The 13,672-nt window shown below is 41.7% G+C and overlaps 1 protein-coding gene across 2 annotated transcripts in view; it reads left to right on the forward strand.

Annotated features, from left to right (window-relative positions):
- ETFDH (electron transfer flavoprotein dehydrogenase) overlaps window positions 1–13,489 on the forward strand; it is a 44,233-nt gene extending 30,744 nt beyond the window's left edge. For both annotated transcript variants that reach the window (XM_006073910.4, XM_006073907.4), the window contains exons 7-13: window positions 3,069–3,215; window positions 4,911–5,051; window positions 6,212–6,355; window positions 8,853–9,021; window positions 10,908–11,090; window positions 11,358–11,579; window positions 13,125–13,489. In XM_006073910.4, the coding sequence (XP_006073972.2) occupies window positions 3,069–3,215; window positions 4,911–5,051; window positions 6,212–6,355; window positions 8,853–9,021; window positions 10,908–11,090; window positions 11,358–11,579; window positions 13,125–13,288 (1,170 nt within the window). In that variant the 3' untranslated portion in view covers window positions 13,289–13,489. The remainder of the gene's footprint in view (window positions 1–3,068; window positions 3,216–4,910; window positions 5,052–6,211; window positions 6,356–8,852; window positions 9,022–10,907; window positions 11,091–11,357; window positions 11,580–13,124) is intronic.
- The last annotated feature ends 183 nt before the right edge of the window (window positions 13,490–13,672 follow it).

Consider the following 13,672-nt stretch of genomic DNA (forward strand, 5'->3'; position numbering starts at 1 on the left):
AGCTCAGTAGTTGGGGCACATGGGCTTAGTTGTTACACAGCATGTGGGATCCTCACGGACCAGGAATCGAACCCGCATTTCCTGCATTGACATGTGGATTCTTTACCACTGAGCCACTAGGGAAGCCCCCTGTCAGAATTCTGATGTGGATGTTTTCACATTTCAGAGGTTAAGTGACTTGCCCAGGGTCAGACCCCTGTTAGGCAGTGGGACTGGGATTGGAATAGAGGCGGTATGGCTCCAGGACTGCCCCTTGCACACACAAGGGTGTGTTGCCTCTAAGAGGAAGCAGAAATATACTGAGGAGTACTTTAGTTCACTGAGATTGAATTGTTGTGGCGTAAGTTAAGCTAGATAAACTGCATGTCTATCTGGAAGCAGATAGGGTTGGACCTTCATTTTATAAAAATTCTGATGACTTCTTAAAACAATAAAAAAAAGTTAGAAAGAAATCTAGATTATAATTACAACCTAGGTGTAAGGTAAGCCATCCTATAACAGAAATTAGAAACCTATAAGAGACAGGCCTTTTTTAATGACTTAAAAATTAAGCACTTTTTTCGTATTTTTGTATACCAAAAATACCAAAAAGTCTGCAGATAAGCAGTAGATTGGAGAAAGTTTAAGTGCCAGTGATATCAAAGAGCACTTCTGCATTGACAAGAAAAAAAGAGAACACGTTAGAAAAACAGGCAGAATCTTAAAACATAACAATGGACAGAAGAGCAGATCCAGGTGAGCACTGACCAGGAGGCAGGTCCTTAGACATCTCTTGTCCAGGGTCTGCGGCTCCCAGGCCAGCTCCTCACAGAGACCCTTCCTGCTCTCCCAGTCACGCGGCTCTTCCCCAGAACCCCTGCCACCACCATGCTCTCCTCCGTGCATCCAGTCACACTTGGTCCTTGTACACCCACGTAGTTCCTGATATTTAGTCCTGCCCCTGTGCCTCACCCCAGGGAAGGAATGGTGCTTTTCTGTCCTCTCTTCCCCAGTGCCTAGCATAGAACCTGGTACACCATATGCATTCAGTTAATAGTTCTTGAATCAAAAAGAAAAGGATGCTGAAGAGAGTAATCAGGAAAATGCAAATTAGCATAGCAGTGCGTTAGTACTACACTTAGCAAAAACATAAGAAGAAAAGGTATGGGCTTGCCAGGTGGCTCAGTGGTAAAGAATCCGCCTGCCAATACAGGAGGTTCAGGTTCAATCTCTGGGTTGGGAAGATCCCCTGGAAAGGGAAATGGCAACTCACTCCAGAGTTCTTGCCTGGAGAAGCCCTGATGAGCCACAGTTCATGGGGTCGCAAAGAGTCAAACACAACTGAGCGCGCACACACACATACTGTCACGAGCTGGAAATAGGGACAGTGTCTTCTTACATACTGCGGGCAGGAATGTGACTTGTTCAGACTCTGGGGAAGACATTCTGGGGACAGCTAGCAAAATTAAAGTAGGTGTGTCCAGGAGGAGCAGTGCCACTCCTGGAAACCTAACACTCAGGAACAGAAGCACCAATGTTGTAAGGGCACGTCCACAGGGTGTATGTTTTATAACACGCTGTTCATCACAAATGAACTGGAAACAGTGAATGTCTGTTACCTGTTACCGAAGCACCAACCTGTGGTGTTCCCGCATGGAAAGATTTGAGCCACACAGTGACTTTCGAGATTTCTATGAAGTGCTATGGTGAGAAAATAAGATGCACAAAAGGTTGGATTATATGATCCTATTTTTGTGACATCAGGAACCAGAAAAGTTTGGTTGTATATGTAAGATCTCAGTATATAGGTGTGTGTATATATTTGGGTAACACTCCGCACACTAGGTTCTTAACATGGTTTATGGATGATGAAGTGTAGTAAGAGGAAGACAAAAACAAATTCAGAGGCACTAAGCAGAGTCATTTATAGGGTGCACGTGCACGTGGATGATGCACGAGACAAGCACAGAGTTACCAGCAAATGAGAAAGGTGTTCACACTCCCAGTAATGGAAGTTCCTGATTGATTCCTCCCCTCCTCCCCACACATTTCTCCTTTGGTAATCATAGGTTTGTCTTCAAAGTCTGTGAATCTATTTCTGTTGTGTAACTAAGTTCATTTGTCTCATTTTTTAAAAATTAGATTCCACGTATGAATGGTACCATGTGATAGTTGGTTTTCTCTGTCTGACTTACTGAACTTAGAATGATCATCTCTGGGTCCATCCATGTTGCTGCAAATGGCATTATTTCATTCTTTTTTATGGCTGAGTATTTCTTTGTGTATATGCACCGCATCTTCTTTATCCTTTCATCTGTTGATGGACATTTAAGTTGCTTCCATGTCTTGGCTAATGTAAATAGTGCTGCAATGACTATAGGAGTGCTTCCAGATTTTTGAATTAAGAGTTTTCTCCAGATATATGCACAGGTGAGGGATTGCTGGATCATATGGTCACTCTGTTTTCAGTTTCTTAAGGAATCTCCATACTGTTCTCCATAGCGCCTGCACCAGTTTACATTCCCATCAACAGTGTAGGAGAGTCTCCTTTTCCCCACACCCTCTCCAGCATTTGTTATTTGCAGACTTTTTGCTGCTGGCCCTGCTGACTGGTGTGAGGTAAAAAATGTTTTTTAATGATAGAAGTTTCAGGCATCCAGTGTTATAATTCAACTTCTGTACACACTGGAGAGTGACAACCACCCCACGCCTGGTTACCATCTGTCACCGCACAGGTGACCCCCTTCATCCATTTGGCCCTTCCCCCTCACTTCTCACTGTACATTCATTTGTAGGTAATGGGGAGAGGGAGCATGCTCTATTTGTTTGTTTGTTTTAATTCTTACAAACTTAACCATTCAATCAAGTACTTTTGAAGTGAAAAAGTAAATATAATAAAGACACAAGATATTGATTGACTGCCTTATAAATTTAAATTCCACTTATAACAGTAATTAGTTTTACTTCTAAAATTATATATTTGTACCTTCTCTTCTATATCTAAATCATAGTTCAATTCAAAACCAACCAGAATGTGAATATTTTAAAAACTGTCAAATGTTGCAATTTAACGTGTTCTTATTTCTTAGACAACTTTCGAGCGGGGACTGGAACTACATGCTAAAGTCACAATTTTTGCAGAGGGCTGCCACGGACACCTGGCCAAGCAGCTGTATAGGAAGTTCGACTTAAGGGCCAACTGCGAGCCTCAGACCTATGGAATTGGGCTGAAGGAGGTACCTGCATTTGCTGGTGTAATTTTAATGTGGCAAGATGAAGCTTATACTCATTTGTATTGTCATGTAATTATCATTAATTGGAAATGTTCATAATGACTGAAGATATTTGGGATATTTTTCAAGAGGCTTTCCTGGTGGCTCAGACAGTAAAGCATCTGTCTGCAATGCAGGAGACCCAGGTTCAGTCCTTGGGTTGGGAAGATCCCCTGGAGAAGGAAATGGCAGCCCACTCTAGTACTCTTGCCTGGAAAAATCCCACGGATGGAAGAGCCTGGTAGGCTACAGTCCATGGGGTCACAAAGATTCGGACACGACTGAGCGACTTCACTTTCTTTCAAGGGGCTAGAGAATATAACTAATCAAATTTCACTATTATATAAATTGTGTCTGCATGTCCTACTTGTTTTGTCAAATGTTGATTGAAATAAGTCTTGAATTTGAAAATATTTGTGACATTAATTTTTTTTCATTGTAATTCCATCTCCCTAATAGGATTTGACCTGTTATCCATATGCTCTTTGTAAGATGACCACATCCTATAAGAATTGCTTATACAAAATTATAATGTAAAAATAACTTAGTTTATGGAGTACCCACTCAATATATTTAATCTGCAGCATACATTTTTATTAGGTTAAATGATATTTTCTCAGTTTATCCGATCTCTAGTCTGATTTCCCAAACTTTAGGTTTATTAACATAAGAGTTTCATTATAATTCTTTTGTTAAAAATATTTTGGGGGGTAAAACTCAGAAAGGTTCAAATTCTGTACATAACTAGAGTTGTTATATTGTGAATAAGGGCTTGTTTTGGTGGATTGCTTCCCTCATAGCTCAGTTGGTAAAGAATCCACCTGCAATGCAGGAGACCCTGGTTTGATTCCTGGGTCAGGAAGATCCACTGGAGAAGGAATAGGCTACCCACTCCAGTATTCTTGGGCTTCCCTTGTGGCTCAGCTGGTAAAGAATCTGCCTGCAATGTGGGAGACCTGGGTTTGATCCCTGGGTTGGAAAGATCCCTGGAGAAGGGAAAGGCTACCCTCTCCAGTATTCTGGCCTGGAGAATTCCATGGACTGTATAGTCCATGGTGTCACAAACAGTCGGACATGACTGAGCAACCTTCACTTGGCAGATAGCACTTAACACTATGTGATGTCACGTAAAATCTGGTTTTTAGATAGTATTTCACATGAAAATTGTTGTATAAAATTTAGACCTTACCCTTCTGAAAGTAGGATGATCTATTTGCTTCAGTTGGGGGGAAGGCAGTGCAGGAGGAAATAAACTTTTTTCTACTGAAAAATAACATCTGTCCTGTGAAGTAGCAGCTCTGACATGCAGGGCTCAGTGCACTTTATGAGGCAAGCACTCCTGCGTGGCCCCCACCTGGATCCAGATGTTAGGTGGCTACCAGACCTCATTCCCACTATGGCATTTCCTACAAACATGAACACCTTACCCATTTGAGAACCTGGTTAATGTCTTAAGCATTCCTGAATTTCCTAACTCATTTATTTACTTCCATTCATCCCTGCAGTTTGCTGGGATGTTTGAAATGCCTTTTATGTGTTTCTCTCATTACAGTTTTCCACTTATAACTTCAAAAATAAAACATAAAACTTAGCAGCTTTTGTACATGTGGTGACATAAAATATCTAAATTATACACTAGGACCTTTTTTTTTTTTTAAGTTATGGGTTATTGATGAGAAGAAGTGGAAACCTGGGAGAGTGGATCACACCGTCGGCTGGCCCCTGGACAGACACACCTATGGGGGCTCGTTCCTCTACCACCTAAATGAAGGGGAGCCCCTGGTAGCACTTGGCTTTGTGGTGAGTCATATGCCCATGATAGGAAGTTCCACTGTGAGAGTCAGTGCTCCTCAGTGTTACAAAACCAGGGTGTCAAATCTGGAGAATGTGAAAGGCTAATCACTTAAAGCTCCCTTTCTGCTTTTATCCATGCATGAAATGCTTATGGCCATTGTCAACATCAGTCTACTTCTGCTACACGCCAGACCCTGTGCTGGGTGCTTCCCTGGGAATGCCGTTCCATAAGATTCCCATGAAGTCTGTCCATCCTTATTTTACTTATGGGAAAACTGAAGTTCCCATAGGCAAAACAGCCTTCCCAAACACACCCAATTAAGTGACAGAGGCAGGACTCCCGCCCAAACCTGTCCTACCTGAAGCCCGTGTCCACTGAGGCACGCCATCTCTGGAAATGCAGTCCACACCAGGTTTGAACCTGTAACTTTTTAACAGGCACCTTTTCTCCCTCTTGGTCTCTTACATCTTTGCAATAAATTACATCTTGACCATTACAGGGAATGGAAAACAATGAGTAATTGCGCCTTGCCGCTGGTTGCAGCTTTATAGTTCAATGTTGATTAGACTTGTATATCATACATTAACTTTGTGCACTATTGGTGTCTTCAGTGCATTCCTTTTGTTTATTTTTTATAGTGATTTAATCTTCTCAGAGCAAAAAAGACTTGGTTACTAATTTCAGCATTTCATAATACCGTGTAAAATATAACCTCATATTTCTTGCCCTCTTTATAAATACGATTATATTCGGTTTCTTAATTTTTGCCTCAGTGTACTATATAGAGCTTATTAGTTGATTTCTAGAGTTGGTGTTGATAAATGAATAATAAATTATTACAACTCCTTTTGTAGACACATAATGCATGACACCTACCTACAAATATTTTTTAATTTTAATTTTGACTTAGTACAGTGATTTATTAGTATGTTCTAAGTATTTTAAGTTTTGCAAGTTATAAACACATGGCATGTATTGTTTGCCCTTCTTTTCCAAAGAGATTTTATTCCAATTATTTAATTAAATTTGGATCATTGCATATATTTCTCTAAGTCCTTTGAGAATAAGAATTTTAATGTATATGTTTTCTGATAAATAATTGCCCATACTTCATCTTGATATAATTTGAAATAGCAATGTCTTATTTAAATATAAACATTTTAAGGTTGGTCTGGACTATCAAAACCCGTACCTCAGTCCATTTAGAGAGTTTCAAAGGTGGAAACACCACCCCAGCGTCCAGTCAACATTGGAAGGTGGGAAAAGGATTGCCTATGGAGCCAGAGCACTCAATGAAGGTGGCCTTCAGGTAACTCTGCCTTCTTTTTTATTCCTTATTTCTGTATTGGTGAATGCAATGTTGAAACATGAGGTCACAACTCTAGGTAAACAATAGAAGGTTATCTCATAGGGAGAAAATTTAAGTAACCAAGCAAAGCACTCTAGTATTTATAAAACTGTACCTACCACACCAGAGTTAAATAAATTATACCATGGATTTGGTTTTAAGGATATACTTGTTTCTAGAGAAAAATTCATGGGCCTTTTTTTGTTTGTTGGTTTGTTTTTAACCAGAAAATTTAAACAAGATCTTCTCCTTTATTCCTTAGCTAGCTGCCAGGAAAGTCAAGGACAATAGTAGTTTTCAGCAAAGGTAATTAATTCATCTCAACTACCTAGTAATATCCATGTCCTTTAAGTGACCTCTGTTAAGTTTTTACCCTTATTTGTCCTATTGTAGTATATGTTCAAAATTAGAACTACTTCAGAAATTGGGTATCTTTTTTAAGTTAACTTAACCTTAAGTGAAGTTCTAAATACATTCATAAAGTCAAGTAAAATCACAACTAAATTATGAATGGAATTGCTAGAGTTCTAAAATAACACTGTCCCTAAGTTCCATTGCTACAGGATTACCTCTCATGAGGTTTTTATTTCTAGAGTAGTTACTCATTTGCAGTAATTTTTGTTAAATTCCCTGTGTTCAAGCCCATTAAACTCTTCTGAATAATGTCCACAATAGCTACTGCCACCCTAATGCTGCTCTTTCATTTCTAGTATAAAGGCTTCTGTATACTCAGCAGTACATACAGATTCGTATTTACATCATCTGCCTGTTCACTTCAGCGTCCCGGATGATCTTTAGATGGGCAGCAAGAGATGATCCGCCCCCGCCCTGCACACACACACACTTCTTACCTAAGTTTTCTGATTTAGTCAGAGATTCGGAAACTCCCATTAAGTTTTTGAAGACCCTTAAGATGCAAAAATTGAGAACATTGGATTTTATTTTGAGTATTACAAGTATTATTTTGAGTATAACAAGTATTACATGACTTTTTATTTCTCTTTCCTCAGTCTGTACCAAAGCTTTCTAATTATTTAGCCCTGTTCAACAGTTGTCCCAGGATACATTTTTCAGTACGAGTTTTCCTGGGCCCCTAGCTCCTTAACAAGATGCTCAACTGCCAATAACTCCTCCCACACAGGTTGGGGTCCTCCCAGAACTGGAAAACACGCATTTCCCTTGGGCCATAACACTTAAGACTTAAGCGCCCATTGGGAAGAATTTACACTAGCAATCCATGTCCTTTTATTAAACTTCAGTCTTCTGGTTCTTGAATCAAATTTAGGAATAGCAAGGCCACAGCCTTATTTGAGAAAAGCATTGTCATAATCCAGGTTCCTGACCATTATCTCTGTTTTCAGCCCCTGGCATTCTTTCTGTGTCTGCTCTGTGATCCTAATTTTGTGCTCTTTTGTCTCTGTGATTCTGATACTGAGTTGGTCTGAGAACCCCAGTCATACAGTGACCCCCACACGTACTGTGAAAGGCCCTGGCCCAACCCTTCTTTTGCCAGCACTCCCTTGACTTGTTACCACCTCCCCCTCAAGGTTAGACTTCAGTAACTGCCAGGAGCCGGGGCAGCATGCCGTCGGTGTGGCAGCTGGTGTCCTCGGGGTCCCTGTCAGCTTCATCTGGCAGACTGTCACCACCCACCGCTTTCTCAGCAGAGACTCATGGCGTTCTTTAGGAAGGTTCCAGAGAAGGAAATAATACATGACGAGGAAAGAGCCACTGTCTCTTTTTTCATTTTTACTCTGTAGATTAGATTACAGTACATTTTCCCGTGCTAACTATCCACAACTTAGCTGCTACATTATGGGACTAAACCAAAACATCACCACCTTTGATTACATTGTTTTTAATCAGAAATGTATACTAAGGTCCAAACAGTCGTCTTTAAGATTTATTTTGGAAATTCAGTTTACTCTTAGGTTAAGTAAAATATATTATTTAGGGTGGTAGCTAATTGTGGTGATGCCATGATTACAATCTAGGTTTCCATCCCTGAACATCAAGGTAAGACAAAAGGGCACGTAGAGTTAAGATAACATTCTTGGTAAATCCTGTGTTACCCAGAATGGCTATAAAAGCAAATCACAATTTACATAATAGTCTTTCAGGTTTAGAGAATACTTTTAATTATGACATGGATATGTATAAATAACATTTTATTTAAGTGCTGATGCTCTGGTCTTACATATGTCTCATGTGGGTAAGTCATGGGGAGGAAGATGGGAAAATCCTTAATAGAAAAAGAGTGACAGTTCTGATCCTCATTTTCAGGGAAGGGGGAAAACTGCTTTTGCTCCGATTTTTCCTTTAACTATATTCATTTTCATGTAATTTTTTTTTTTTCAGTTTTTCTCTACAGCTTTAAAAGAGGCTGTAGTGTGGAGTATTTAGTTGTAGAGTGTTTGTTGAATCTGAACTAACAAATGCACTTTCTTTCTTTCCTCAGTGTATACCAAAGCTCACCTTCCCTGGGGGATTACTTATTGGTTGTAGCCCTGGTTTCATGAATGTTCCCAAGATCAAAGGCACTCACACAGCAATGAAAAGTGGTATTTTGGCAGCAGAATCTATTTTTAATCAACTAACTAATGAAAATCTCCAATCAAAGACGATAGGTAAGAACTTCCTGTGTATTCTCAGGTTCTTCACAGAGACATGTTTAAACATACACTCAGTGTGCACATGGAGGAGGACAGTAAATACAATTAAGAATCTTGGTCTTTATGTCTATTTCACTGGATACTGGAAGATGCTTACTGTGTCTGTCCCTTTATACAAAGCACTAAGATGCGTGCTGGGCAAAGAAACCTATGGCCTACTCACAGTGAGCGAGGTTTGTACGGCCACCTTCTAGTTTATGAACGTGGAAAGTGGAACAGTGCCTGTGGTGTCCTGGCCCCAGGAACACAATCGGCATGAGGGCCCCACATCACATCGTACACACGCCCAGGGAGACCCTCGCCAGCACCCCCAGATGTTTGTTCCTGGGCAGGCAGAGGAGTCATGGCTGCAGGCTCCACAGGCCTGGCCCAAGGACCCCTCAGGAGACCGTTCATCCAAGGACAGCCTCTTCTCAGGCAGTCTCATCTCTTCCCCAAGAACAGCAGGACCTGCCCCACCCCTCTGGCCTTCACCTCCTTTCACTCTCCTTTCTGGTCCTGTTGCTGCTTCCCAGGTCCTGGGAGCGCCAGGCACCCCTGAGTTCCCTGCACCTCTGCTCAGATCTCTCTAGTGGCTCCATGTTGATCCATACACTGTGTACACACACATATGTACACACACACATATGTACACACACAGCACTCCCAGCCCCAGCCCCTCTTTCCGTATGGTATTTTCCACCTTTCGGCCAAATTGATCAACTTTATCTCCTGCCTCCTGGATGGAAAATCAAGAGCAGGGGCTTCATTCCCTGTGAACCGCAAACAACAGTAGCAACTCAATACTTGATTTACACCGTACTCCAGAGTCCAGTAACTTGATGCTTGCCCAGGAGTTTGTACCTTCAGGTGTCCTGGAGGCGTGGAGGCCTGGGCAGTGGGGAGGGGGAGGAGCTGCAGGGGACAGAATCCGCACCAAGGGTGTGTCCCAAGGGTGCTCTCACTGCACACGGGGTTCCATACCGGAAGGGCGGAGTGAGCAGGTCACCGAGACCAGGTGGAGCAGTGAGGCTGCTCACCGTGGAGCTCACAGGAGGTAACCAGAACTAAGACATCCAGCTAGAGGTTAAATGCAAGCCCCGAGCTTTAGGCATTGTCAGGCAGTCATCTCCTAGGGCTATCATACAAAGCACCACAGACTGGGCGGCTTGATTATTCTCAGTTCCCCACACCAGCAACTCGAAGTGAAGGTGTTGGCAGGACCACTCCCTCTCCAGGTTGGTTTCCAGCTTCCGGGAGCCCCTGGTATTCTTGGCTCCTGGCACAGCAACTCCAGCCTCTGCCCTGGCTTCCTCTGAAGTCTTCTCTGTGTGTGTCATCTTGTTAAAACACCAATCATTGGACTGAGGGCCCAGTCCACTCCAATATAACCTCGTTTGAACTCATTACACAAGCAGCGACCCTATTCTGACTCCATCTGAGACAGCCCAGCGTGACCCAGTCTGAGACTCCTCAGGATTACAACATCAAAATGCCTTTCGGGGTGGGTACAGTGCAACCCATAGCAGGTAGGAGGGCTTCGCTGATCAGTTCTGAGATTTCTCACTTTCATAAGTAGCATAAGCTCTCTTAGCTTCCTTTTCAGGTTCACTGAATTTTGAAACTTATTTCCCATGCTACCAGTTTGGCCTTACTGCCTTGCCTATTAACACCACATCAAATGGGTTCTTTTTGGATGATGTCAACATTTATGTACAAAAGATTCTTCAAGTGTAGTCTTACATGACCACCTGCTTTTTGTAATTACGTAAGATGCATCACTTATTTTGGTAGCCAAGTACCTTGACAGTAAGACTCCTTGAGGCAATTTAACACTATTTTTTTTTTTTTTTAATAAAAAGGGCTTGATATAACTGAGTACGAGGACAATTTGAAGAAGTCGTGGGTGTGGAAAGAGCTCTATGCTGTCAGGAACATCCGACCGTCCTGCCACAGCATCCTGGGTGTGTACGGAGGGATGATTTACACTGGAATCTTCTACTGGATATTCAGGGGGATGGAGCCCTGGACTCTGAAACATAAAGGTAATTCTGGCCCCTGTGAGCATAAGCGTTAGTCATTAACTCAGGAACGGGATCCAGTCAGTCGGAAGAAGGAGAATTTTCTTACTTTACTGTTCTAAACTTGCCATATGAGAGAAATTAATTCAGTGTCGTTAAGAGAACAGGGTATTGTTTTAAGAGGGCTAAAATCTTGCTTCTTCAGTATAATATTTACAAGTTATTAAGTGTCTAAGGAAGTACTTTAAAATTAGTTGTTTTTACTAAAAATCTTCCTCAAAACTTTGGAAGGGTCTGACTCAGATAAGCTCAAGCCAGCCAAGGACTGCACACCCATTGAGTATCCAAAACCAGACGGGCAGATCAGTTTTGACCTTCTGTCATCCGTGGCTCTGAGCGGTACCAACCATGAACACGACCAGCCAGCACATCTGACCTTGAAAGACGACAGCGTGCCTGTCAACAGAAACCTGTCCATATATGACGGGCCCGAGCAGCGATTCTGCCCTGCAGGTTAGTACGTTCATTTCCACATGTGCTCCAAGTATCCGCTTTAACACATCAAAAACAGGCTTCCATGATTTTAAGAAATTTCTCCTCCTATTGCTTAGAAATTGTAAACGACTCCTACATCTAGATTCCTTTTGAAAACCATTATTCTTACGGTTCTTACTCTCATTAGCAATTTAGAGTAGGGATTTCTTAAGCCTAATTTAGATGGCATTTCTCAGAAAAATTGTTTACCCTCAGCCCAAGGTGAGGGTTGTGGGAAAAAGCACCAAACATCTCTCTCCATATTCATGCGACTTAAAAACCATTTTTGTCACAGCTGCTCCCATCCGTATGTGTGTATACCCATCACATGTTTAGTTGCTAACTTGTGTCTGACTGTTACCCCATTGACTGCAGCACACCAGGCTTCTGTCCTTCACTATCTCCCAGTTTGCTTAAATTCATGTCCATCCAGTCAGTGATGCTGTCTAACCATCTCTGCCACCCCCTTCTCCTTTTGCCAGCATCAAGGTTTTTTCCAGTGAGTCAGCTCTTCACATCAGGTAGCCAAAGTATTGGAGCTTCAGCTTTAGCATTGGTCCTTCCAGTGCATGTTCAGGGTTGATTTCCTTTAGGATTGACTGGTTTCTATGCTGACATACACACGCACATATACACATACAATATGTATGTAGATATCCTAAAATACTAGATTTTGGCCACATGCAGCCGAGGGAAATGCTTCCAGACTTTAAATCCATCATGGATACTGTATCTTTTAGTGCTAAGCTTTCAACTAGAATTATAGTAGGAACTAGTCTCCAGCAGTGGTGAGACAGACTGTACTCAGGTGTGTGAAAACCAGTGTACTCTGGACAAGGGGAGGGCTGTGACCGTCTCTGACTTTCGCTCCTAACCCTGTAATCTCAATGGCTTGTAAACTGAGGGTAAGAGCTGATCTTTGCAGCTGTAGCCACATACATATGAACAGATCTCATGTTATTGCACTTGGTGGATGTTGCGCTTTTTAAAAATTGAACATCTGTGGCAGTCGTGCATTGAACAAGCCGACTGGTGCCATTTTCCCAGCATTTGCTCATTTCACATGGCACATGAAATTCTTGCAAAATTCCACACTTTCTCATTATATTTGATATTGAGATCAGTGATCTCTGATGTTACTACTGTGACTGACTGAAGGCTCAGATAGTAACACTATAATGTAACTGCTACATACACTGAAAACAAAACCCCCATTATGCAGTCTATTTCATTGTATTGTGGTGTCTCCTGTGCAGGCCTATATATAACATCACATTCAGAAACTGCTCAATGAAGATTTCCCTTGTTAGTTACACCAACTCAACCACATGCTACCACACCTTCTGCTTTTATCGTATCTGATTTAAAACAATAGCAAATGCACATACCCAGATCTTTATAATATTCTCTGTGGGTAAATGTTCTGTCCGCAAACCTTGTGGGTTTCTGTGGCTAGTTTCTCCAGGACCTCAGCTTCTACTTTGAAGTCAGCTACTGCACCATGTTGTCTATTTTTCCTCACAGGAGTTTATGAATTTGTCCCTGTGGAACAAGGTGATGGATTTCGGCTACAGATAAATGCTCAGAACTGTGTGCACTGTAAAACATGTGATATTAAGGATCCAAGTCAGAACATTAACTGGGTGGTACCTGAAGGCGGGGGAGGCCCTGCATACAACGGAATGTAAACTGCAGCTGGCTTCAGTCTCTAAAACAGATGGCAAACTAACTTCCAGTATTTGGAAGTTCACAGGTATCAAAATACCTTACAATATATTAGTGATCAGTATTCAAACAATAATTACCAGTGAAATCATTTTATACAATTGTCCCATAAAGATTATGAATATTTCTCTTAAATAAAACTTTGTTAAGTGCTGAAGCATCTATTTACGTCTCCAATTCTTCCAAGATTCAGCACCAAAAGCAAGATACACCATTAGCCTGTAATGTACGTTTGACTTGTCAAGTTCAACACTTCACGTAAAGTGTGTATTATGTTGTAGACCAGAGGCTGGCATCCAGCCCACCACTCTTACAAACAGTGTTATGGAGCCCAGCAACGCCTCCTG

Source organism: Bubalus bubalis, chromosome 17, assembly GCF_019923935.1.
Source record: "Bubalus bubalis isolate 160015118507 breed Murrah chromosome 17, NDDB_SH_1, whole genome shotgun sequence".
In the NCBI taxonomy this organism is placed as follows: domain Eukaryota; kingdom Metazoa; phylum Chordata; class Mammalia; order Artiodactyla; family Bovidae; genus Bubalus; species Bubalus bubalis.